The sequence below is a fragment of the Quercus suber genome, unplaced genomic scaffold, assembly GCF_002906115.3.
Source record: "Quercus suber isolate HL8 unplaced genomic scaffold, Cork oak 2.0 scaffold_172, whole genome shotgun sequence".
Taxonomy (NCBI): domain Eukaryota; kingdom Viridiplantae; phylum Streptophyta; class Magnoliopsida; order Fagales; family Fagaceae; genus Quercus; species Quercus suber.
Window position 1 is genome coordinate 124,722 of NW_027069632.1, and position 25,445 is coordinate 150,166.

General features: G+C 35.1%; 3 protein-coding genes and 1 non-coding gene across 4 annotated transcripts; 1 reads left to right on the forward strand and 3 right to left on the reverse strand.

The window, feature by feature from the left end:
* Positions 1-3,120: 3,120 nt before the first annotated feature.
* LOC112035437 (uncharacterized) lies at positions 3,121-6,003 on the reverse strand. Its single transcript, XM_024068267.2, has 3 exons — positions 5,878-6,003; positions 3,703-3,816; positions 3,121-3,463 (listed from the first exon to the last, which is right to left on the reverse strand). The coding sequence occupies exons 1-3, from the start codon at positions 5,899-5,901 to the stop codon at positions 3,323-3,325; spliced, it is 279 nt and encodes a 92-aa protein (XP_023924035.1). The 5' UTR covers positions 5,902-6,003; the 3' UTR covers positions 3,121-3,322.
* A 44-nt stretch (positions 6,004-6,047) lies between these two features.
* TRNAI-AAU (transfer RNA isoleucine (anticodon AAU)) lies at positions 6,048-6,121 on the forward strand. Its single transcript has one exon. It is a non-coding gene; the product is annotated as a tRNA-Ile (tRNA).
* Positions 6,122-8,077: 1,956 nt separating this feature from the next.
* On the reverse strand, positions 8,078-13,422 carry LOC112035430 (proteasome subunit alpha type-7). Its single transcript, XM_024068259.2, has 3 exons — positions 13,104-13,422; positions 11,860-12,274; positions 8,078-8,556 (listed from the first exon to the last, which is right to left on the reverse strand). Exons 1-3 carry the CDS (start codon positions 13,274-13,276, stop codon positions 8,395-8,397), a joined length of 750 nt encoding a protein of 249 aa, XP_023924027.1. The 5' UTR covers positions 13,277-13,422; the 3' UTR covers positions 8,078-8,394.
* Positions 13,423-17,824: 4,402 nt separating this feature from the next.
* LOC112035434 (histidine kinase 1) lies at positions 17,825-25,445 on the reverse strand. Its single transcript, XM_024068264.2, has 13 exons — positions 24,919-25,445; positions 24,086-24,328; positions 23,175-23,966; positions 22,697-22,944; positions 22,456-22,615; positions 21,964-22,090; positions 21,760-21,849; positions 20,621-20,815; positions 20,445-20,514; positions 20,200-20,242; positions 19,779-19,919; positions 18,490-19,671; positions 17,825-18,196 (listed from the first exon to the last, which is right to left on the reverse strand). Exons 1-13 carry the CDS (start codon positions 25,198-25,200, stop codon positions 17,981-17,983), a joined length of 3,789 nt encoding a protein of 1,262 aa, XP_023924032.2. The 5' UTR covers positions 25,201-25,445; the 3' UTR covers positions 17,825-17,980.

A 25,445-nucleotide genomic window follows, 5' to 3' on the forward strand; every position in this document is an offset into this window, starting at 1 on the left:
CTAGTAAACTTGTAGTTTTGTAGATCTCTTAATTTGCAACTTACTGCCTTCTATCAATATTTGTTATTTTACATTTTTCTCATTAATCAACGTATCATAATTTAGTAATCTTAGTGTGCAAAGATCTAAAGTTCTCTTCATTAAGGCATTATTGAATCACATCTTTCTAAATATGAAGTCAAATCTCAAGAATAAGGTCCTTAATATCAATTTAATTATCATTTAGCATTTTATCTCACGTGCTAATCACAATTTTTAAAATCCTATTCATACTAACTCCAATCCATGAGTTTAAGAAATTCAAAGTTAGATTTATTGCTAATGAAAATAAGGTAAATTAAAAACACAATAAACTATTAAGAAGATAGATTATGATCAATGCAACAACAATTTCACACGGGACCATTATTGACGTCATTTGCATCATACACTGATTATAGTTTATCAACTCAGCAATTGTAAATTTTGTTATGACACAAATATACTATGCAAGCCAGGCACATCTCAAAAGAATATAATTTATTGAATATACCAATTCTACCTGTAACTACATAACAAAGTTTACAACATTTTTCCAACATCCTTATTTTGAGTTATAATAAATTCCACGATAATTTTAGTTTGGGGATTGATGAATTGACATTTCACCGTTAGTGAAATTATTATGATATTTTATTGTATCTCGGTTTTTTATTGGTTTCAAGAGCCAAGAGTATTGACAAGAAAGAAAAACTGCGCTAAACATCTGCACGCATGCAGGTCTTGTCAAGCACAGTGGAATGACAACAACCGAAGCAATAATACCTGATATAGCTGCTGTGGGTGCGTGAAGAGAGAAAGAGAGAGAGGGTGTACAGGGGGGGCCGGGACAGGGATTCAGATTCATGCACCAGACCGCAGCACTGTTCTTTATTAGCATCATATCCTGTGTGACACATTTTTCATAACTTGTGAAGAAAGGAAGTTATAATAGGAGCAACGTTCATTTTCATATTGTCTTATCATAAGGCAACTTTTATTATGTATCAATTTCAATTATGTACCAAACCACTGATCTCACTGAAAAAAAATTATACCAAACCACATTGTGTGTATGTACATATCTATTTTAATATTCTTTGATGTGCCTAGCTAGCACAGTGACGAAAAGAGAAACAAGATTATGATAGCTGCAATGAAAGCTTAATATATTTCGGAGACTATATATGTAATCTAATACTGAAAATACAATGATAGATAGTCAAGTGTAAGTGCATCTACTTATCTTCTTCTCCAATCTAATACCTCCCATCCCTCACCCTCTGTGAAATGTCGTCTTACCTTGCATACCACCATCTAAAAAGGGAGGAACATACTCTTAAAATAATAATAATAATAATTATTATTATTATTATTTCCTTAATTACTCATAGAAGTAGGTTGATGAAATTATCAGCAAACATCCCTGAAGCATCGTCATGGAATAGGGTCTGTGAACTATATTTAAGATAATTTTTGCTAAACCCACAATAAGAAAAGAAGTACTTGATATTTTGAGAAAAATCATAATGTGAGACCCGCATTTAGTTAATTGTATTGACTTTTTAACCAAAAACATAATAGTGGAACCCACAAAAAATATGTTATCAAAGAAAAAAAATAAAAAAAATAAAAGCTCCTTTATTTTAGGACAATGGGGGACAAAAAAGAAGTTAAAAGCTTGCTGGTAATCTAATCCATTAGTTTGCATTTGACATCAACTTATTTAACTTTTATTGATTGTTTTTGGCTGAAAATATGCTGAAGTATGCTAAAGGTTTTAAAAAGTTGTATATAAAAACTAAATACTAGAAGTACAAATGAACACTTATTGTCACTTCCTCCCACCATAAATCAAAACCAAAATCCTATTCCTATCTAAGTGGAAGTTGTGCTTTGATATGTTGCAAAAATTAGAGGTCATGTTGTAACTTGCAAGGAAATCATGTTTGCACACACACACACACTCTCTCTCTCTCTCTCTTATATAGTGATGTAACTTTACTTAAAGTTACTGCACTAAATATTTTTCTATTGGATGCAAATTTTGATTAAACATGTTGGATTACATTTTCTTCTAAAATCCTTTATGCTTGCAAATTTTCAAGGCAATTGAAGATTAATAGTCATGTAATCAATAATATATTTAAATTTCAAATTTTTGTAGTTTAAATTTATGCATAAAAACTAAGTTTTATATTTTATATGTCATGTCTTACTAGATTACATTTTTTTTATATTTTCTTGACCCCTATGCCAAGATTTTCGTTCAAATAGGATTCTATTTACCATTCAATCTTTTTTTTTTTAGAATCAAATTTATTATCCAATCTAGAAGCCTATCTTTTATGCACAATTTTAAATATAAAAATTTGAAACTTAAACATTTGATTAATGGCATTGTTATTGATCTCATATCATATTGAAATTTTGCAAGCTATAGAATATAAAAGAAAATCTAATTTAACAGCAAATTTGTTAAAACTTGTATCCAATAAAAATCCCATTATTAGATTGTTAATAACTTTTTTATTGGATTAATATTTTAAAAACCTAACTATTAGATATATTTTTAACACATACCAAATTTTGTACTAATCAAATATTGTTTACTTTTTGATGCATTAACTCATCTTTTGTGCATAGTTTAAATAAATAAATATATGTCTCAGTGTGTGTGGCCGGTTCCAACAAAGGCTTAATGGGTAGAGCCCAATTTCTACCCACATATATAGACGTCGTGAACCTAAATATTCAATTTACACTCACCAGCCCAAAAGGATAGAGGTCTGCAAAGTACACATAAATCTAGGCCTCGATTCCAGCATAACCTTAATAAGTAGGACCACCCACGTTTACAGACATTGTTGTGATCCGAATATCACGCACATACCAAGCCCTAAAGTAAAGTGGGTTACGAAGTACAAAAACACCAATGAAGCCTGGAACTCAATGGCACTGACCAGTTCTCCCATGAAGAAGAATCTGGATTCAAATCTTCCCTCCCCCTCACTTATTGTAAGGGATGTGGTATTACATGCATCGGATGTACAGTAAAATTTTCCATTGTAAGTGGAAAAAAACCAATGCAGCCTTAAGCAATTAGCCAAACCCAACCAAGCTTATTATTACGATCAAACTTACACACGCTTTCTCGAGCAAGAAATTTGTGGACAAAAGAATAAACTAGGCATTAGAATTTACACATAGAAAGTCATCCAAACATCCACATATGAAATAAAGCATCAGCTTCTGCTATGTGACATTCTCCAATTATACAAATCTCTCAAACAGAACAAGAACTCTATGCATCAGGGCTGCCAAAAACCCTATCTGGTTTATCAATTCTAGCTGTACCTGAGCTTGATGACTCGCCCATTGCATCAGGAGAAGCTGCTGCCTGGGATGATTCTCTCTTCAGAGAAGTTGGCATCCCAGAAATCTCCTGAGAGGGAAAAAGAAGTTAACAAGGCTGGGTAAGAAATAACAATCAGAAAGGGCTTTAAGTCCCAATGGCCTATTGCTCCTATCAGATGAACTATATTTAAATTCTTCATAACATCCCTCCACAAGGGAAAAGCTTAGACTTATTCCAACATATTTTTGTAATAAAAAAATAAAACCAAAGGAAATTGAAATGCTACTGTTCCCAACAAGTAACTTAAACAAGAATCTCCAAAATACCTTCATTAAATGCAATCTCAAGTCACAAGGTCGAACTTGATTTCCAATACATGCCATCACAAATTTTGAATACTGAAACAAAACATCAGCAGCGGCTTGCTTTTTCTCTTCGCTCTGCAATTCAAATTGTATTTTTGATGATTGAATGACACAGAAAAAATGACAATAAGAGAGGAAATTATGCAACTATTCTAATGATATCAGACTAACTAAAAAAACCCTTCCAGCATTAGCATATGTTTAAATATATGAAATAAGTTATTGAGATAAATAAATATGTGATGATAAAGGTTTAAAGTTTAAACTCTCGTCTCAAGGCTGCCACTATTTTAGGCTATAAATGAACCAAGTTTTTTATGAATAGCTCGAGCTTAGCTCGGGAAAATACTTGTTTATACTTACATAGACTTGAGATTGGATTTGTAAAAGTTTGTAAATAGGTTCATATGATATAAAATTATTATTCATAGTTCGTTAACAATATAAATAGTCTGTTCGAAGTAAAATTCATTGATTTCTGAAGAGGTGAAAAAAAATTAGTAATGATTTTACTATATATGAGAAAAGAATAAGTTAATCAACGAACTTGTGAATAAGCTTGCGCTTGTTCAACAAGAAAATAAATCAATCTTGAACTTATAATTTTGTTTGGTGATGAGCTTGAGCTCGGCTTGCGTTCGAAAGAAAATTAAATAAACAAGCCTGAACCTTTAGTAATTAGCTTGACTTGGCTCGTTTACAACCCTAGTTGACAAGTTATTTGGATTGGTAGGCCTTGGGGTGTGCTCCTCAAGGTCCTGGGACCAAGTCTTAAATTTACTTGGTGCATGGTTCTTGTGGGTGAGGTCATGCATCCCGGGTTTACTTGACAAGGGTGGGTTTAAAGGACCTTGCCTTGAAGAGGATCCCCATCATTCAAAATAATAATAGTAACTAAAGGGTAAAACATGGCATAGACCAATAACCTTGCACATATATTTGCCAAAATCAATTTTGTTAATCTATACATATGTGTCCGTGTGTGTGTGTGTGTGTGTGTTTGTATTTGACCTGTATTTTACCCATTTTCTTCCTTTGTTTTGTACCTAATATTGCATATGGTTGAAAATAGCTTCCCACTTTAAAGAATGACCAACGTGCACCCTGCCCCCAGAGAAATCCAATGCCACTCCACAGACAGGAAGGACAGATACAAAATCAAGTGAATAGGTTATCAAGTATGATATCTCTATTCATAGATAATTCTTTGTTTCTTTCTTTCTTTGTCATTCTTTTGGAGTAAGAATAAAACCAAGGTACAGAGGCCAAACAACAAAAGGGAATTCCATTCAATTTCCTTTTGAGTTTTGACCACAGTTACTTCCTATGCACACAATTCTTCCATTCTTATAAAACACACAGACGGTAATATGTTGTGTATAGGACTTGCACTTTATAACACCCCTATTCTGTATACATCTGTGCACACAATGGCAAGAGAGTCCGAAACTAAGTCCGAAATAGCTATACTAATGAGATTCATCATTTCCCAAAAGCAAATCAAGGAAGCATCAAACACTACAAAAAGGATTTTTATTTTTTATTTTTTTACTAAACATGAGGAACCCAAAAGCACATAAATTTTCAATCAAAATTTTGATTTATGGCAATGAATACGGGATTTACTTGATGTATATTACAACTTCCACAGAAACACACGTATAACTATGAACTCAACACTTTCAAGTTTAAACCATTTATAGACACTCACAGGAAATCAAAATGCCTACCACAAGTGCTTAGGTAAGGAATTGAATTATCTTTCCCTAATTTACCCTTACAACCAAACAGTGGCTTTGGCTTTGGATTTGGATTTGGATTTAGAATTGGATGGAATTTTAGGCCTCCTATATTTTATCCAAATCTTCAATTTCCTATACATGTTGGGCAAAAATGGAATTATAGTTTTAAAACTAAGCAATGGAATCAGGAGGTGTATAGTGTTAGGGATTATTATTTTTTTTTTCCCTTAAATTTAAAATAAAACAAAAACCTAAAACGAGAAAGTAGACGATTTTGCTAATGTTTGGTTTAAATATTAGGGTTGATCTTGAGAGAGTTATAGTGTGTAGATTAGGATGAAAGTTGAAACAGAAGAAATAAACTACAACTCCAAGGAATGAAAATTAACAGTACCTCGTAATCTTCTTTATCTTTCATGCCCGAAATTCTTTATTCTCCGCTCTACGGTTTGAACTTTTGGCCTCACCTACCGAATGAATTGTGAAGGTGAACCTGTGTTTATTAAAATATAACTCGCCCTCATTTTGTATTGATACATAATGAACAATTCCTCACAGCTAAGTGGCCTATTAGCTCAGCTGGTTAGAGCGTCGTGCTAATAACGCGAAGGTCGCAGGTTCGAGACCTGCATGGGCCAAAATATTTGATTTTTTTTTGTTTTGGGCCAAAAGTTAAAAATTCTGGGCCTGAGCCCCTTTTTTTAATGCCAGAAATTATAAAATATAAATTTCTGGGCCTAGCCCATGGATAATGTGTCTTGGGCCAAAAATTAAAAACAAAACAAAATCTTCTTTCCTTTTCTCTCTATTTGTCGTCCTCTATGCTCCTGAACCAAACTTTTTGGCAAAAAATGAAATAAAACGAAATCTACTCTTTTCTTCTCTCTCCCGTCCAGCTGAGATAATATAATAACTTAAAAACTAAGCGTTTCTTGTTCTTTCTTTGATAAATGCATTAGAAATTGAAACTTCAAAGCATGCAACTCCATACTCTCAACGAAGAGAAGCTTGCGTAACTTGGGAGACTAGTTTGGAGTTAGCTTCAAGAGACTTGGTCAATTCATTGTAAGTTTATAACACACTGTGAAAGGCTGTCTGATATGAGGAAATAATTTTGCTTGACAATACGTTTAACTTAAACGAGATATTTGGGCAAACCGAGTAGGGGTGTGCAAAAAACCGACGAACCGAACAAACCGGCCGAAACCGACCGAACCGTTGTCAAATTTTCGGTTCGGTTTCGGTTCGGATCGGTTTCGGTTTCATTTTCTAAAAACCGAAATTTTCGGTTTTGGTTTCGGTGCTGGATTTTTTCACCCGAAACCGAACCGAACCGACCGAATATATATATATATATATGTAATTTTATTGCATAGTTGATTAGTGGCTTAGTGGTACGTTGCTTTGTGATCTGGCACTGGATCCCAGGTTCGAGCCTTCGCAGGGGCGCTTGGTTTTTTTGCCTTTTAATTTTTTAAAACCCTAGAGGATGACATAAATACTGAAATACCCCTCCCCTATTTTATTCTCTTCCCTTTTCTTTTCTTCAGTTCAGCCGCCCCCTTCCCCAAATTTTTCTCTCAAATTTTTCTATCTTTTTCCTTCTTTGGAATCATTGGTGCGATTCGAAAATGCTCCTCCCCTATTTTATTCTTCCCTTTTCTTTTCTTCAGTTCAGCCGCCCCCTTCCCCAACTTTTTCTCTCAAATTTTTCTGTCTTTTTCCTTCCTTGGAGTCATCGGTGCGATTGTTTGACACACACACACAGAGAGCAAAATGGAAGAAGAAGCTTTCTTCACTCAAATTTTTCGGTCTCTCTGACTCGTATATCTCTGATTCTCATATAATCGGTGAGTTTTTTTTTACACTTTAGACTGTGTTTGTTTTGTTTCATTTATACTGTGATTTTTCTTTTCAAGTGAACGATGATTTTGCTTTAAAGTGAATTGTGTGAAAAGTTTTGAGCTTGTGGTTTTTAATGATTCTGAGTGTGATTTTATATGCTTTGGTTTTTGCTTTATTGTTTGAAAGAGTGTGGTTTTGAAAATCTTAATAACCCTCTCTTTGAAAAACCGAAAACCGACTGAAACCAATTGAAACCGAAATACACCGAAACCGATGGATTTCCAGCCATTTCAATCGGTTTCGGTTGAGAATTTCACAAACCGAAATATTCGGTTTCGGTTGGCCATACCCATACAAACCGACCGAAACCGAACCGAGCACACCCCTAAAACCGAGAGATGGAAGCAGGCTATGTATTGAATTTGAAGGAGTAGAACTTGTTGGACCGATAAATAATAAATGTAGTAATAAATAATGGCACACGTGTTCACCTTTAATGTGTGAATTAAACTGCCGTGAAGCCCTTAGAAGAATAAGTGACGTCATATTATTGGTTATTAAGCCTATTATCAATTAATTTAGAGCCAAAGAGAGATTGCAGAGCCATTTGAATGAAAACACGTGAGGATCACATGGTCATTAACATTTATCTGCGAATACTTATTTTTAGCCGAAAAGCATTTTAAAAAAAAAGGCGATCTTATCGATACACATAATCAGAAAGTAGGATAAGGGTAGAAACTCTGGGCTCTAATCAAGATTTCTGCTCGTATATAAAATCAAGTCACACCTCCAACTTATAAACCATACATTAGGACATAACGTTCCATATCTTGTGAGTATCACTAAAAATATAATTTAACCAAAAAAAAAGCCATCCATTTTCATACTTGAAGCAGTCATGTTTCTAATGGTTCAAAAGCTTCGCACCTCAGAACTCCAATAGCATCCAAATGGATGGCATTATGGCAATACTATTCAGGTTTAACCACAGTACCAAATACAACTCCAAATAACATTGCGAGCATCAATAAAAACTTGGGGGATAAAGATATCGAAAATGAGATTACGTTTCCTTTGGGGGGCCCTTCTTTGCAGCCTCAGCAGCTGCTTTCTCTGCTTCAATTTCAGCAACAACAGCATCAATCTCAGCTTCCTCAAGTTGCCGCAGGCCATGCTCCTTAGTCATCACAGCAACTTCTATGTTCTTTCCCCCACTCTCAACAACCTATATGCAAGCATAAACAATTCAAACAGTTATAGTTCCAGATTAAATGATGGGTTACAGGTTAAATGATGGGCTATAGGTTATATATGCCCTAAAACCAATACAGTCAACCATGGGCTACAGGTTAAATGATGCCATTGCAGTCCACTAGATTAAATGATGCAGTTTAACTTGATCTTACTACATGTTTGAATGGGGGGAGACGGGGAGAGAGGATAGGGAAGAGAATGGATCGTGAACAGGTGGCACCCTTCTAGAAGATTATGGAAATTTCTAGCCACCATCTGTCATATGCAAGAATATTCCTTTTCCTAATGTAATCATCATTTTCTATATAAGGAATGATTAGTACGGGGCTGGGTATGTAGATTCTCCAACACCTCCTTTTTGTAAATATTTCTATTGCAACTTTCTTTCCTTTTTCAACATGGTATCACAGCATTAAAGATCCCTGGTTCTGATTCCTTTATACATCTTACAGATTCTTTTTTATCTTCCTATTTTTCTAACATTGTTCAATCATCAAATTTATTATTTGGTCCACAAAAGTAACACAGTTCTACCACAAATATCAATACTAAATCAATCATCAAATTTATTATTTGGTCCACAAAAGTAACACAGTTCTACCACAAATATCAATACTAAATCTTAAAGCAATAAATATGAAAGCAGTAAACACAGGACACATGATCTGGTAACGAAGTAGAAAACTAAAGAAGAACCTCTTCAAAAACTAGAGTGAGATTTTGGTAGGATGGGTGGTATGGGGATCAACCTTTCCAAGTGGCTTTCCCAAGGCTGTATGGTATTGTTATTGATAAGGAGGCATCTGTAGAAGCTTCTTTGTCAAGGCAAGGGGCGGAGGATAGAAGATTTTGGGATGTTTGTTTTATTCGAGAATTTAATGATTGGGAGATGGATGAAGGGCTGCATTTTCTTCATATATTGGGAGCTAATATTCCTCCAATGGATGTTAGAGACCGGATGAGATAGAAGTTGAAGCCTAATGGGGAGTTTGACATTCGGTCGTATTATAACAAATTGCGAGATTCTCCATCAATTGTCTTTTCTTGGAAAGGAATATAGAAAGTAAAGGCCCCTAAGCGAGTTTCTTTTTTTGTTTGGTGTGCAGCTTGGAATAAGATCCTAACGGGTGATAATTTGAGAAGATTGAGGGGATTGGATTTTGTAGACTGGTGCATTATGTGCCGGCATTGTGGAGAGACGATCGATCTCAAATTTGCTTTTTGGCTGGTGAAATTGGTTGGGGAAGCATTCGTCTTAGATTTGGAACTTAGTTCCGCTGTGTATCCTATGGTGTATTTGGAAGGAACGGAATCGGAGAACTTTTGAAGATTTGGATAGTTCCGGTATTCAGATGATTGCCTCTTTTAGTGGGACTCTTTTTGATTGGTCTCGGGCTTGGGGACTCACGACTAGTGATTCTCTCCCCTCTTTTCTTAGCTCTCTTTCTCTTTTGTAATTTATCTGTTGTTTGGTTTTCTTTTTTGTTTTTTCAGTTTTCTTCTTCTTGTTTTTCCTTTGTTTTTCCTAGGTTTACTCTATGTTTTTCATGCATAGAGTAGACTTTCGTATATATAACATTCTTACTTATCCAAAAAAAAAAAAAAAAAAAACCACTCTAGGACCCAGTCTTGTAGAAGATTCACTATAGGAAAAGCAACTACAACAACGTATTTACAAAACCTTTGTTTAGCTAGACTCTATTGCAAAATCTGCAAAAGCATTGCTTGCTTTCCTACCCTCATTTGCACGAACTAGAACTTCTGGTGCTTTTTTTTTTTTTTTTTTTTTTTGATAAGTAGAACTTCTGGTACTTCAAGGAACCTCTTTGAAGATTTTGTTGTAGTGAACCTCACAGAAAATAATTCTTTTAGTTCAATTAATCTCTCACTCACTCTCTCTGGGATCACAATATGAGAGGCTAAAGAACAAGGTTTTCAGTTGAAGTACAGGAGAAAAGGCACAAAGTTTTCTCTCTGACAACCATAGTGTGAGGAAGCCCTTTCCCTATAGAAAAATTGAGCGAAAGCCAGTTTATATAAGTGCACAACTAGGGTTTAAAGAGACAACACAAAAATTAGGTCAAACAAGACTTAGAAAACAAAGTCTAACATTCTTGCTCGAGCAAGGGACAGACAAAGTCTCGAGTTGAATTATTGTTTCACTCGAGTGAAATTCTTAGGGATCAGAATCTTTGATGCATCTTCAAATAGCTCATATCCAACTTTTAAAAATAAATAAGTACACTCAAATCATGATGTTTGATTACAACCATTGTCATGGAATTGGCTAATGCTAAAAATCCTAAAAAATGGAGCACAGTGACATACCCTTAGGTTAGATATTCCACGTTACCTTTTGATTTGTAGTGCCTGCCAGCACTTTTTGTACCATTCTAATACAACTAATTTCAGATAGTTTTCAATCAATTAATAATTAGCGCCAAGAGCCTTGTAGCTCAATTGGTTGGCACCTCCTAGTGTTTCCAATGGAGACATCTAGGGTTCAAATCCCCCCTCCCCCAACTATCAAATTATCATAAATAAATAAAAAAACAATCATATCATTCCAACAATTAGATTTTATAATTTGGAACGTTCATTGAGCTCTAATCTCTTTTTCTCCACAAGCAATATCTGCCAAGATACAAATTATAGATAAGATGATACCTCAGAATGAAAAACACATCCTTTGAGAATCACACATCATTGTGGCATGTTATTATAGGCGCAAGAAGTAGAGATACGGAGATTAGTTATTTGCAAAAACAGAAGTCAGACTGTGAATCATCTTGTGCTTCACTATTCCATAGCAAGAGAACTTTGGTCATTTCTTTTATGTTCTTTTTTTTTCTTTTTGGAGTACTGCGGGTCATGTTTTGCTCAATCATAGACTTGTTGGCTTTGTTTGATAGGTCATTTGGGGAGACATAGAATAGTTATCATTTGGAACGCTGTATCATTGGCTCTTATATGGAGTATTCGGTGAGAGCAAAATCTCCATACACTCGAGGGGTGTGAAACTGCAATTTTAGAGATACAACACCTGTTCCTTTGAACATTATTGATGGATTGAGGCAACGAGCTGTTTTTCCTTCTCCAATAAGTTAGATTTTATAGAGTTCCTAGAGTTTAAATGTTACAAATTTTTGTGTTACCCTTTGTATCAAGAAACAATTAACACCACAGAACACATAGAAGAGGGGGAATCCGCAATATGAAAGAAATATAATGAAGTATGAATTCATGTTTCCAGGAACAGGTCAAAATAGTTTACCTCAAGCAATGCACGGATTGCAAGCTTAACTGTTTCTTGCCCAGAAGTTTCTTTATAGTTTTTCTCCAAAAACTCTCTTAAAGAATTAGAGTTTCTTCCAGTTGCATTGGCCTTCCAAGCTGAAAATGTCCCAGAAGGATCTGTCTGATAAAGTGATGGAGCACCAGTATAGGGATCAAAACCAATAATCAAAGTCGAAAGGCCAAATGGTCTCACACCCCCACTCTGTGTGTACTTTTGCTGAAGACCAGCAATATAACGAGTGATGTACTCAACAGTTGCTGGATCCTCCACTGTAAGCCTGTGGCTTTGACATTCAATCCGTGCCTTGTTTATTAGGACACGAGCATCTGCCTTGAGTCCAGCACAGGCCAGTGCGATGTGATTATCCAGGTTCACAATCTTCCTAACTGATCTGCAAAAAAAAAAAAAAAAAAAAAGACTCATCAGAGGACTGCCAAACCTAGAAAGGATTACAAGAAAACATCAAATTGAACAAAAAAAAAAAAGTGTAAGCAACATCTTCACCAAGTTTGCATTTCTAATATAGTGTGAGCTGCAAAATACCCCCAAATTCAATGATTCTATCAGCATCTTCTTTAATTCATATCTTGATTAGATACATTTCAGAAATTGGAAGGGCTTTAATCTCTAATCTAAATGGGCAGTGGACACAATTTTAAAAAAATAACAAAGTTTTTATCTTTGTTTGGGGACCGCCAAGTAGAGTAATGTATATTTCTAATATGAAAATCCTAACAAATGCTTCTATAAAAATGCCATATAATAATAATCTAAATGAGCAAAACATAGTGCAGCTAAGAAATTGTAGAGCATAAAACATACTGTAGGTTAGATAACACCATCATATCTAATGGTGAAGTAGAATTTGAGCAAAGGTCTTCACCATTGAAAGTCCAAACACAAAGTTTGTCTCCTTTAAAAATTAAAATTCATAGGGCTAAATTGTGCACCGCCTAGTTAAAATCAATTCCAGTAAAATTCATCATCTGAGTAGTACATAGAAATCCCCAAATTTATAAAAATGGTACTATATGACAATAGTAATCAGAAATAGAATGATACCCAAAAAAAAAAAAAAACCTAACCCTAGCCTCATGTACGTGATGGGAGGACAGATCAATTGGCAAACTCAACCAAATCCATGATTGTTATATCCAATAAATAAATACATAAAAAGGTGTTTAATTGTTTGTAGTGAGAGAGAGAGAGAGAGAGGGGACCTGGAGTCTTGGAGTTTGGCGGTGGATTTCTTCTCGACGCCGAGGACGATGGTGTCGGTGCCACGGACACCGACGGCGGCGTTGCCCTTGCGGACGGCTTCGAGGGCGTATTCGACCTGGAACAAATGGCCATCTGGTGAGAAAACCGTTATTGCTCTATCGTACCTTGCCATTCTTCGTCTTCTTCTTCTTCTTCTTCTTCTTCAACTCAACTCAACTCAACCGATCTCCTCTCTCTGTTTGTTTCTGAAAACTCTCTCACTCACTGCGTTTTTTTAATTACCAATCTCAACTTAAGCCACAAGGCAACCCACCCACTGAAGAGTTGCTGTGTTGTGTTTCTCAATGGAGACCCGGAAAAATTGGACCGGATTCGATAACCCGTCCCAACCCGAAAGAAAAATATGGATATATGTTACATGGGTTGACCCGTTTTCTCAAATGATTTAGAGTATTTATTTATTTTGTTTTCAATTATTTGTAAACATATTTCGCACCTTCACTTTCAAAGATACTCAAAGACTAGTAGGTGTCCAAAAAAATAATAACAATAATAATAAAATACTCAAAGACTATAATGTAGTGAACTTCTTAAAGAGGTTTTGTTTATTTGTTCTCTTATTTTGCATCAAGAATTTGTGTATTATTTACCATTTTTGAAGAGTTTTTATTTATGTTTTCTCTGATTTGTATTGAAAGGAAAATAAATACATTATTATCTTGTTTATTTATTATTTTTGACATTTAAAAAAAAAAAAACTACTAATACCATATTGATTTTACTTTTAAAATACATAGTGATGGTCATAAGTTTTACAACCTGAAAGGGAGAAAATATACGCTAGGATGCCTTTTGTGGTTGAACGGGCCATATATTGTCCACAGACATCAGGATGGGCGAGCCCGTCGTGTGCACGGGCCTCCAGTGGATGAATCTCGTGTGGACGGACCGGATACGGACGGAGCGAAGGAAGGTGGGCTGGTTAGCCATGGGCCTGTTGGACCCCTTAGTGGGGATATTTTGGCCCACTCTCATAAGGCCCTAAACAGAGTCCTTGCGCTAGTTGGACTCTGGAAATCTTATATATTTGGTAAAGATCTTCCCTATAAGGGGGAGATCTGTCCATCACGTTTAGGATTCTACAAGAAGAGTCCTATAAGGAAAAGACTTCCGCACCAAGAAAGAGATGTCAACCCTCTACTACTATAAAAGCCCCAATACCCTCACAAACCAAGGTATGCATTATTTTACCCTCTCTAGCATTCTAGAGTTGTGAGAATACTTTCTGACTTGACCTTCGGAGGGTATTTGGCCAGCACCACACCGACGCCCTTTGATAGGTTTTCTCTTTTACTTTGTGCAGGTTAACATATAAGCAAAAAGGGCATTGTGCGACTCATTGGTGAACTTCTCAGCTTCATCACAACCCATTTAAAACAATCTCGTTTTTACTCAAGCTCGATGAGATCAAATCCAAACCTAATTTATTTAAACCCATTTGCTAAGTCTACTTTTGATCTGAGTTGCACCACTAGAAGTTGGAACTACTTTTAGGAATAATATAGTCATTTTCTCTTCCTATTATTTTTCCATGCAAATGTTCAAGGCCTTTAGAGAGCCTTACCAATTCTCGATTATTTTCCATTTTCAAATTAAGATCAAACCTTCCCAAGATATATTAGGACCATTTCTATTTGAATTGAATTCGTTTCATGATTTAGATTATATATTATAAATTTAAAAATATACCCAATGCCACATCATTTAATTGTAATTCAATTTTTTTTTTGAGAGAGTTTCAACTTATGGCGTTTGCTCTTGATGATAACTTTTTATCATCAGACTAAGACACTAATTAATTTTTGGTGTAGGCAAGGATTGAACCCTAGATCTCTTATACAATTATCAGATACTTTACCAGTTGAGCTAACGGAACTCACGTAATTCAAAAATTTTATACATTGTCAAATTCAGAAATTTTAACGGTAAAATAGATTCAGACTTCAATTCAAGTAAAATATAGAGAACTTTTTTTCCCTGAAGATTAATATGCATCTTGTTTTTATGTTCAAATTTAATACCTTGTAATTTAATGCAACTTATTAGAGTTGGAATTTTTATTTTATTATTATTATTTTTTTTTTTTTTTTTTGGGAATAAAATTTGACTTGTAACTTAGTATGCCAATGACCCTGAGGTTAGTTGACACCTCTCGCTTTCCCAGGTTCAAGATTCAATCTCCCTCCCCTAATAACTTAGTAAATCTCACTCCCCTAGTAACTTAATATAGGAAAAATTAAGCTTGTAACTCAATACATATGTGCAAATGCATATAATATAAACATAGTTAGATATATATATTAAACTTTGTACCTAAGTTAATAATTAAACATTATAAGAATATTATTAGGTTGATTATGCAATTTTTCTCATACTTGATTGCACTATTTCACTAAAAAAAAGGTACTTTGCTACTTCTTAACTTAATTTTTGTTATTATTCACTGAATTTATTTAATGTTTACATTTTTCAAATAAGATAGAAAAATTGATAAATTATGAAAATATATTAATAGTGAACATCAATTAATTAGAACATGATAAAATTTTACATTCACCCTTATACTGAAAATACTAATCAACTTTGTTAAGAAAATTTAAATTAGTTTTTAAAGGGCTTTAAGAATGGGTTAGAATTAGTTTTTGAATGTATTTGAAGTAGTTTAAAACTTGGAGCTCCAACATACATTTTTCTAAAAAGTTGCATTTGGTGTTCTAATTATAAGTAAAAACTGGATGTAATTGTGTTTTTAGTCACGAATTCTAATATATATATTGACAATAATATATTGATGGTTCCAATTTTTTTTGTTGTTGTTTTGTTTTTTTAATATTACTAGTGTATGGACTAGATTTGAGTCTCTAGGCCCAAAAGTTAGAACGATTTAGGCCAAAAGAGTTCAATACAATGAATTTGTAGAGAGTGGATTGGAAAACTAGTCTATAATGAGTTGGGCAGCAATTATAGTAGATCCAAATAACAATAAAGCAAAGATAAACTAGTTTTCTCTAAAGAAAATGGTCCTCGGTATAGTCCGAGGAGATTAGTTCTTATATATATTTCTTGGAGTTGATTACAAGTACAGTTCTTATTGCTACAGTATTTCTTTCTTATTTTTCCGATCTATTTCTTTTAAGGCCTCTATTCTATTTTATACTATCTTTTTCCTTTCATCTCTGCCCTCCACGTGTAAATCAGATTGTTGATGTTGATCCTTGTCACATTAGCACTTTCTGAAGTCTTTGGGGAGTAGTTGTAAGGTTGAAAACTACTGTTTAAGTATCACTTCCTCATTAATGCGGCCAGAGAGTTAGTTTCAGAGCATTCAATACGATGGTAGCAATTTTCCCTTAGATATTTCCCAACTCCCATTTGTCCTGTACGTTCACAATGCATATCTTTATCAATAAAATTTCCTGAAACGTCACTCTAGATTACAAAACACACTTTCTGACCTTTGCTTCGTTTAGCTGAGGAGATACTCCTCCTCGGCCTACCTCCCCCAACTTTCACAATCACTCGTGAAGTTCAAAATCTTACATCTTCCTTATTATTGATATATTCTCGGACTGCTGAGCCTCCTCGGACAAGACCCAAGGCCCAACATATATTTTTGGGCCCCTCATCCCTACAACTAGCATATAGTCCTATTCTAAACAAATATAAAGAGTCATTAATAAAAGAAATATACTTACTTAAACAAAGCTCTAATTAAACAATTTCTACAATTTTCAGTAACAAGAAAATTATATTAATTTATTTTTAGTTAAGTAATTTTGTACAAAGGAAAATATTTAATTAAAAAAGAAATATACCTAATAAAAATTTCCCAAAATTCTTAAAAAAAAAAAAAAATCAGTTTCTACAATTTCTCTAACCAAATTCGCAAACTAAAATTTTGTTATGGAAAGAAACAATTGAAGCACTACCCAATAAACAAAATAAGGGGCAACCAAACAATTTTAGTTTACGATTTTTATGAACATTAAAAAAAAAAAAAAAAAATCTAACTCCTACCCCATCTTAGGATTTCCAAAATCCAAACCCCTTGAGTCAATTAATCAAATAAGAAAAATTGACTGTCCTTCTCTTTCTTTGCGCGTGTAGCCGCAAATAGAAATTAATATAACATGATTGCTTTAAACACAATAAGTATATTTAAGCTTTTAGGTTTTAGGTTTAATGAGATAGAGGAAAGAAAATGTGAGGTAAAGTGTAAGAGTGCTAATAGAGAGAGAAAACAAGTTGTTTGGGAATGATAGGGGCATTCAAAGTGAGGTGAGCAAAACCTATTATTGCCATGTCACTTTTTTTTTGGGTGGGGAAAGCTTGCGGGACATAGTAGAACAAGGAAATTTTTCTATCGGTATTCGATACACTTAACCTAAAAGCCAAAGTCACCTCAATTTAGGGATGACAAAAATACCTACAGTCACCTCAACTTAGAGACGGCAAAAATACCTATAACTTGCCTCACTTCACATGGTTTTGTTTGCCCCATCCCAAATTGGGGACAGGGCACCCTTGATCCATTCCAAATACCTAATTAAGTTTTGACTTTATCTCTCCAACATATATACAGGTGTGATCTGACATTTTTCCAAATTATATTGTCTATTAGATTCGGGCAATCAAGCATAGTGCATTCGGTCATGTAATATATACTGAAGTTGGATCTCTAGTATCATGCAGGAAAACTCTTAACATATTTTTACAATGCACATATAAAACTGCATTTTCTCAGTACTACTATCCAATTTTACATCCGAAGGCTGCCTAAGCCACTGGTTTTGTTAGCTTTCGCTTGGCGTGTAAGTTAGGCCATTCTTTTAGTGAGTGAAAGAATTGTGGACACCATCATCTTGTAGTCAATTGGCTTTGTTAGATAAGCATCCATGCCCACCTCCAAGCACTTGGCTTCATCTGATGACATTGCATGGGCTGTCAGTGCAACAATGGGAATGTGCAATCCGTTTTCCACTTCCGATTTCCTGATTATTTTTGTTGCTTCATAACCATCCATCTTTGGCATCTGTTTGTCACAAAGAGAAATGTTCAGAACTTTCATGTCATAAGATCAATCTAAGCACATTCACATGGTAAACCAACACAATATGATCATTGTCAAATGAAACAGACTGAGGTGATATTTCCTAAGCATTCCTTTTAAAATCGCTTCTAGTTTTACTCTCAAAAGCAAGAGCTGTCTAAGGAAACTACATAGGACTTTTTTTCTTTTTTCTTTTTATTCATCTATTATTCAATATATTATGATAACCAAGAAACTAGAGCATTAGAAAAGTATGCATTGTCATAGATTCTTACTTGGCAATCCATGAGGATCAAATCATATGGAGGGGAATCCTTGATTTCTGTTTGTGATCTTGTGTTTCTTTCTTCAAAGAGAGATTCCCTTCCACAATCTTCTGCATTAATCATACAATTCAGAGAATCTACTGCCTGAAGTCCATCTCCCACAGCAATAACTACTGCCCCCATTTTTTCTAGCATTATGGTTGCAACTCTCTGGAGTACTGGGTTATCTTCAGCAAGCATTATGCGTAGGCCTTCAAGAGATTTCTGTTCAGCTTTACTTGAATATAAATTACCTTGCTGTGTAGGACAGCTGCTAACCAAGTTTCTACCTTTGCATTCAGCATTTTCACACTGAGGTTCTATTGAAAATGATGCTTCTTTTGTGCAACATTTAGGTTCTTCATCTTTAACATCATGAGAGTTCAGCCTGATCTGACATGGATCTCCTTTGGTTGAATCATTTTCTTTTGAATAGACAGGAGTGAATTCCTCTAAGCAGTTATTAATTGTCTTGTATCTTAAAGAACAAGGTTTTCTAATCCCTTCTCTTTGTTTTTCCCCAGTGTGAAACCCTTTGACAGAATTAGGACCCCCCATTTCAGACAAATCAGAATCATCAGAGCTGGCAGTGTCAAAATGTATGGCATCAATCTCAAGACATTCATGCAGATCACCTTCTTTGGTAATTCTCAAAGCATTTGAACTTTTTTTCTGCTGCTCAAGATTTGTCTCCTTTATGACAGCTTCCACGATGTGAATCATCTTGGCCTTGTATAGAGGTTTGTTAACCATCAATACATTCGCCTTTCTGCGAAGCTCCATCTTTATGGCATTGGAAGTATCATGATAAACCATCCATGCAAACTTTGCTTTCCCAAAGTAATTGTTAAGAAAGTTTAGTTGTTCCTTCCATATATCTGTGCTCAAGTTAAGTAGCCCTATATCAACAACTATGATGAAAACTGGGTTTGCCATGTCTTTTATTTTCAGTAGTTTTGCCTTCAAGCGCTCACTTACTGAACATTGTGCCTCAAAGCCATTATCATGAACTGATTTTCTGGCACAGAAGAGTTCCTGGAGAATCTGTGTCAGTTCATTCCATTCAGATGCCTCTAAAGTGAAAACTCCAATTTTATGCAACCACTGGGACATAATCAATCTACCCATTCTGCCATGTAGTGCAAGCAGCACCTGCATTCACATTTCAAATATATAAGCACTTGCTGTTTGATTGTTCCATAGTGGAACTGCACATGAGTTTTCAAATAGTATTCTAAAGAAAATAATTTTTTACTTACTACTAAATTATGCTTCGCAAAATCTACTTGACAATTTTGTTCCATGCCATCTACAGGTGCTCTGAGAAGCAAGTATAGTCGCATTAGAGTTCCTGGACCATCCTTCTTTACAACCTTGATTTCTCCACCCATCTTGTTAACCTGTCATCACCAGTATAATTGTAAGCTGGACAAAGAGATTCACTCTATATAGTGCATTGAACTATATAAAACATAGAAAGTAAGATAGAACCTTCTTTTCTCCCTATAAAATTTTAGTATAATATAATATTGCTTTCCAGGATTATTTGGCACAGTTCTAAACATACAGCTGACGGCCTAAAGGCCAAAAACTCCACAAATTTGATATTTATAGGTGTGTTGTTTCTATTTAGTTATACGCTATGCATCATCAACATGTATACTGGAAAACTTCACTTACCAAGGTCCGTACAATGCATAGTCCAAGACCAGTGCCACCATGCCTGAAATGATCAAAAATGTTTCAGAAATAACATTCTGGCAATTATAGTTCTTGTTTTTTTTTGATGAATTACTTACACTTTTAGAAATATTGGTCTATTTTTATTCAGACAGCTCAACAGCAAACAATAGACCGTATTCATCAGATAAAATCTGTAATTGACACATTTGTTTTGAGAATGAAGCTTGTTTTGCTTTACTTACGTTCGTGTTGTTGAGGGGTCAGCTTGCTCAAAGCTTTCGAATACAGATTCCCACTTGCTTGGATCAATACCTACAAATATGAACTAACTGTTAATTTTATTCATTAATGGAGTGTCTAATTTTGCAAGTGGATGCAGAGTTTTCAATATCATTATAGAATGTTTTGAGATTCCTACCACAGCCAGTGTCATCAACTTCAAACCAAAGAATCATTCTATTGTCTTTCTTGCAGGCCTTTTTCATACGGTTTCCCTGTTGCTTCCACTTCATCTTATGTGCACATCGTGATTTCTTCTGATCGAAAGGAAACTTCTCAGCATCAACAGAAGAATTTGAGATCTCACACCATCCTCGGAGGATGATATGACCCGCTGTAAGCCATTCAGAACAGTTCAGTTGCAGGTTACTCTTTATTTATTGAGAAATGTGATCGTTTTGTAATTAATGTACTTTGTGTTGTTACTTTATGTGTTGTCATTATTGACAATAGGCCTACATTTGTATATTCTCCTATGGTGAATTTGGGGATGAAATTACTTCTCCATAATGTAAAATACCAAGCATTGTGTGAATGTTTAACTTACAAGATTTAAAAAATCATTGGCTTTCTTTACAGTCTGCATGGACTCAAATGAAGAGTCACCTACTTCTGAAGGTTTTATTAACTGGTAGTTTCTTGGACAGTTTATAAATACAATTAAGTCAAACATCTCTGCTTGCTTCTTATACATCCATAAACAATGAGATGAACCAAAATGAGTAGTGGAGAAATATTAACTTTTATTTTGATAAATATTAAATTCATTAGTGAGGAAAGAACAGGGATCAGATGCTCCCATGAATAAATGATAACTTGCAAGATATCTGAGCTACATAAAAAACAACCAAAAATAATTCTCAAGCACAAGGTCCCCAATTATTTGTAGCTCCAACTTCTAAAAAATACCCCACCTCAATGGAAAAAAAATTCTACTATATTCAAACTCAAGTTTGTTTTTTTGCCAATGACTGAATTATTGAGATAGTCATCTTGACGAACTCTTTTGGAACCAAAAAGTTTTCCTCCCAACCGGTTTGGAGGAATCTCCTCCAACCATTATGTGAATTAAAAAAGTTCTTTTAGGTCTTGTGACTAAAGTAGACATGGATGCTTTTTCAATCACCACTTAATTGGTTGGAGGAATTTTCCTCCAAAACCAGTTTAGAGATAAACATTTGTTTTCTTCATTTTTTACAGTATGATAGCTTTCATAATTGTAGCTGCAGCACTGCAGAACTAGGGCTGGCAAAATTTCGATATATGAGTTGCACTTACATGTCGTGAACTTGATAGAATTGCTGATTAGATTTGCAAAAATTTGAACAACTCTTGCAGAGTCTCCTCGAACTAATTTTGGCATATCATCTAAACAGGAAACAGATAGTGATAAGGCATATCAGAAACAGATAGCTAAACTTATAATAATAATCTTTGGCCAGTAATTTGAATTATCTTATACCATGAGAACTAAAGTCATACCAGAGATATCTAAAACAGTTTCTACATTGTGGTTAATGCATTGCACAGAGAACATGTCAACAAGTCCTTCAAGTTCTCGCCCCAAGTCAAACTCAGTTTCCTCCAGCACCAGTTTTCCAGATTCAACCTACATAGTGTTTTTATTTTCATTGTCAGGAGCGCAGTATGTAGAATAAAGTTCTGTCACTCTTGTGATTTAGAGTTGTTTCTTATAAATTCAAAATATTTCTGTGATAGTTGAAAGTGAAGAAGTAATTATTGTGGTAAATGCGCTCAACAAACATTATACTAAGCATGTTGTCATCTGATTAATTGTGGTTCTTAACTTCTGATAAAAATCTAGGTGTTACTTTTCCTTCCAATTGTCTGGTAGATAGTTACTGGAAGGTGATCAACTAATTCTCTCCACTTAGTAACTGTATGAACATATACTCTAGCTTGTTTTGATACACAATATGTAGAAATCAGTAGTTAGCTTGTTTTATAGCTCACCTTGCTCAAATCCAATATATTGTTAAGAAGCCGGAGTAGAGCTGTTGAGCATTTTCTAATCTGTGTAACAGTTGAATATTGTTCATTTGTGAGGCAATCATCACATATGAGAATGTCCAGCAAACCAATTACTGCAGCCATAGGTGTCCTCAGTTCATGACTGCAATGCATCAGGTTTTATTATTGAACCATAACCTCATAAGACAAATATCCACAAAATCTAACACTTGAAATTACTGACCTCATGTTCGCTAGAAATTGGCTTTTATAGTTACTAGAAGCCTCTGCCCTTCTTCTTGCATCAAGATGGCTTATTAGTTCTGCTCTTAGTTTCATTTCCTTAGACACCCCATTGGTCAGTATCAAAATGCAGACGCATCCAATGAATAGGATACATAAAGATGCAGAAATCAATATAACCACTGTTTTGAAGGCTCTCTCATCTACCTTGCCCATTATATATTTCCTTGGAATGATGATGACCCCCACCTGCACAAAGTTCAACTCAATTCAATTTCTTGCTTTATGCTAATAACTTTCATATAGGCCGATTAAAAAAGAAGTGAAAATATGTACAATCCCCCTGGCAATTTTGGTTCAACAAAGAATAATCAATAAACTGTTTAACATACAATCATTTCTATCTGTTCTGCAGCACCTACTATCCAAGTTCTTAACAACATAGGACCTAAAATTTCAGCAGGACCTAAAAGACTTACCATAGGAAGCCTCTTTAGTTTTAGGAAAAATGAGTCAATGTAGTACTGATCACCGCCGAGATTGATGTTCTCTTCATGAACCTCATGATTTGGAGGAAAGTTGTTTCCAAACGCTCTCTGCAACCACCGGGCTCCCATCTGTATTACAGGATCCTCAGAATTAATAGCCATCGTAAGATTGGGCCCCATAGTTGAATTTGTCAAAAGTGGAGTACTTGAAGAAGTAGCAAGTAGATAACCCTCTTGGGATGTTAAGTATATATGCCCACTGTGAGTTTCAACAAGCTCCTTCATAAGCTGGCCAACACTATATAGTGCCGTAGTAACACCCACAACAGCTACTATACTTTTATTTGAAGGGTCCCAAACTGGCAGTGCTGCTGAAAGAACAGGTGAATCTATAGATTTGCTCACCGCCACATGCCATGAAGCCACACCATCCGGTACTTGTGGAAGGCCTGCAATATGGATTAGATCATCTGGTGGGATTGGCGTTGCTTTTCCTATTTTCGCACCAGTAAGGGGATCAAGGGGTTCTCGATACCAAATTGCAGAAATGTTACCATGAAAGGATTGATCATTCAAACTTTGATGTGAAGACATCATATTCATGTCATTAGATCCACTTATTGAATAGTTTACAAGATCAGAGTAGATGTAGAATGTATTGTTACTCCTGTGATCTCTATGGAATGCCTGGACAAAACCATTTTTATAATTGATAGTTATTGCATTGAGAGCTTTACGACTAGCAAATAGTGCCCATGTTACATCCCTCATTGCTTCGTATAGCTGTAAGAGTTAGAAAACTATTAATAAACAATATTGCCAAATATTTTCGTTTGGGATAAATAAGTCTCAAGTAAAATTTACAAGTAACATAAGATATAATGAATGGTTTAACAGTCAACCTCAACTTCTTCTGCCTGCGTAGCAGGTTTGCTGTACCGTTTGAACACGTACTCTGACAGTTTAAGCTGCACTGTAGTTATCTCAGAAGTTGAGTTTAAGATGTTCCACATCCGTAAAATGGGACGTTGTAGAAGTTCATTACGAAGGCCATATGCTAAGTTATTCAGTGATTTTGTTGTGTAGACCCTTGTAAAATGCCATGTTAATATGGTTAGCAGCCCAATTAAGATGGCTAGCATGACCTGTTTAAAACCACAAAAGACAAAGTTAATAGATTAAAAAACCAAATATGAGTTTCTGGGTATACACATAAGTTTCCACTTTCCAGTTTCTTCTTTTACCAAATAAGATCTTCTAACAACTGAATTCCGGTTTCTTATACTTGCCATGTAAAAAAAGTAATTAAAAGAAACCACCTTCTCTGGCAGAAGTGAAAATGTATATGCATGAGGAAGGTTTGGGAGGTTAGGGAAGGTCAGGGACATTATTAATTAGTATCAACAAAATCTGAAGCAGCTAGGCAAAAATATGACTTCCAACCATTTAAGCAAAATGGGTTCTCTTATCTTGGGAGTTTATGCAGTTCCAGTATAAAATTACAGAGACTTAGAGGCGCTAAACTTATGTCATGTTCCTTGATCAATACCATCATGTTCAATATCATTGAAGCTGACTACACTAGTATTATATGTAGTATGTATGCTGATATTAATAGGCATTTGTATTAGCCTAATTGTAGACTTTGCTTACTCAAGCTGATCATATTATTGTTTATATGATAGAATATCAAACATGTAACTAAAACAAAAGTGCAGGGCAAAATTTCACAAACCATGATTGCAAGGCGAGCCACAAAGACACTGTAGTAGGAGGAGAGACAGTGAGTATTAGCAAACTCGAACTCTTCTCTTTCAACATCCCTGTGAAAAATTCTTCGACCGCGTGGACTTGTGCTCCTATTCCAAGGAGAGGCAAAGCCTGATATTCTATCCAACACCCTTCTCAGAGGAGTTCCCATTGGTGTACTTGGAGTTGGTGAACAATATTCACTACTTCCACGATGGTTCTCATCTGCCTTTTCTGCCATACCCTCCGCAAAATATAAAGCATGCATTAACAAAGAACCTGTCTGCGTCTGTGTTAGTGTGTTGTGCCTGTGTGTTAGTGTGTGCCAGTGAGAGAGAGAGGTTCTTGGGTGGGTGTTTTTAATACACCGCTTGTGTCATTTCCCACTTTTTCAAGGCAATAAGCATATTTTGGTTTACAAATTTCTGAAGTGGGTAGGTGATTCCTCATCCACAACATTCATGCCACACCTCCCACCCTTTATCCAATTGCACTTTGCCAAATTCGACCGTT

Coding starts and splice junctions, on each gene's coding strand:
- LOC112035437 (XM_024068267.2), bottom strand. CDS start 5,901: ATGAAAGATAAAGAAGATTACGAG. Junction 3,817..5,877: donor AAGATAAAGAAGATTACGAG/GTACTGTTAATT, acceptor TTTGAATTGCAG/AGCGAAGAGAAAAAGCAAGC. Junction 3,464..3,702: donor TGAGATTGCATTTAATGAAG/GTATTTTGGAGA, acceptor TTTCCCTCTCAG/GAGATTTCTGGGATGCCAAC.
- LOC112035430 (XM_024068259.2), bottom strand. CDS start 13,276: ATGGCAAGGTACGATAGAGCAATAACGGTTTTCTCACCAGATGGCCAT. Junction 12,275..13,103: donor GCCAAACTCCAAGACTCCAG/GTCCCCTCTCTC, acceptor TTTTTTTTGCAG/ATCAGTTAGGAAGATTGTGA. Junction 8,557..11,859: donor CAATCCGTGCATTGCTTGAG/GTAAACTATTTT, acceptor GCTTGCATATAG/GTTGTTGAGAGTGGGGGAAA.
- LOC112035434 (XM_024068264.2), bottom strand. CDS start 25,200: ATGCATGCTTTATATTTTGCGGAGGGTATGGCAGAAAAGGCAGATGAG. Junction 23,967..24,085: donor CGCAGGCAGAAGAAGTTGAG/GTTGACTGTTAA, acceptor TAACTCTTACAG/CTATACGAAGCAATGAGGGA. Junction 20,816..21,759: donor TTCTATCAAGTTCACGACAT/GTAAGTGCAACT, acceptor AATGGCTTACAG/CGGGTCATATCATCCTCCGA.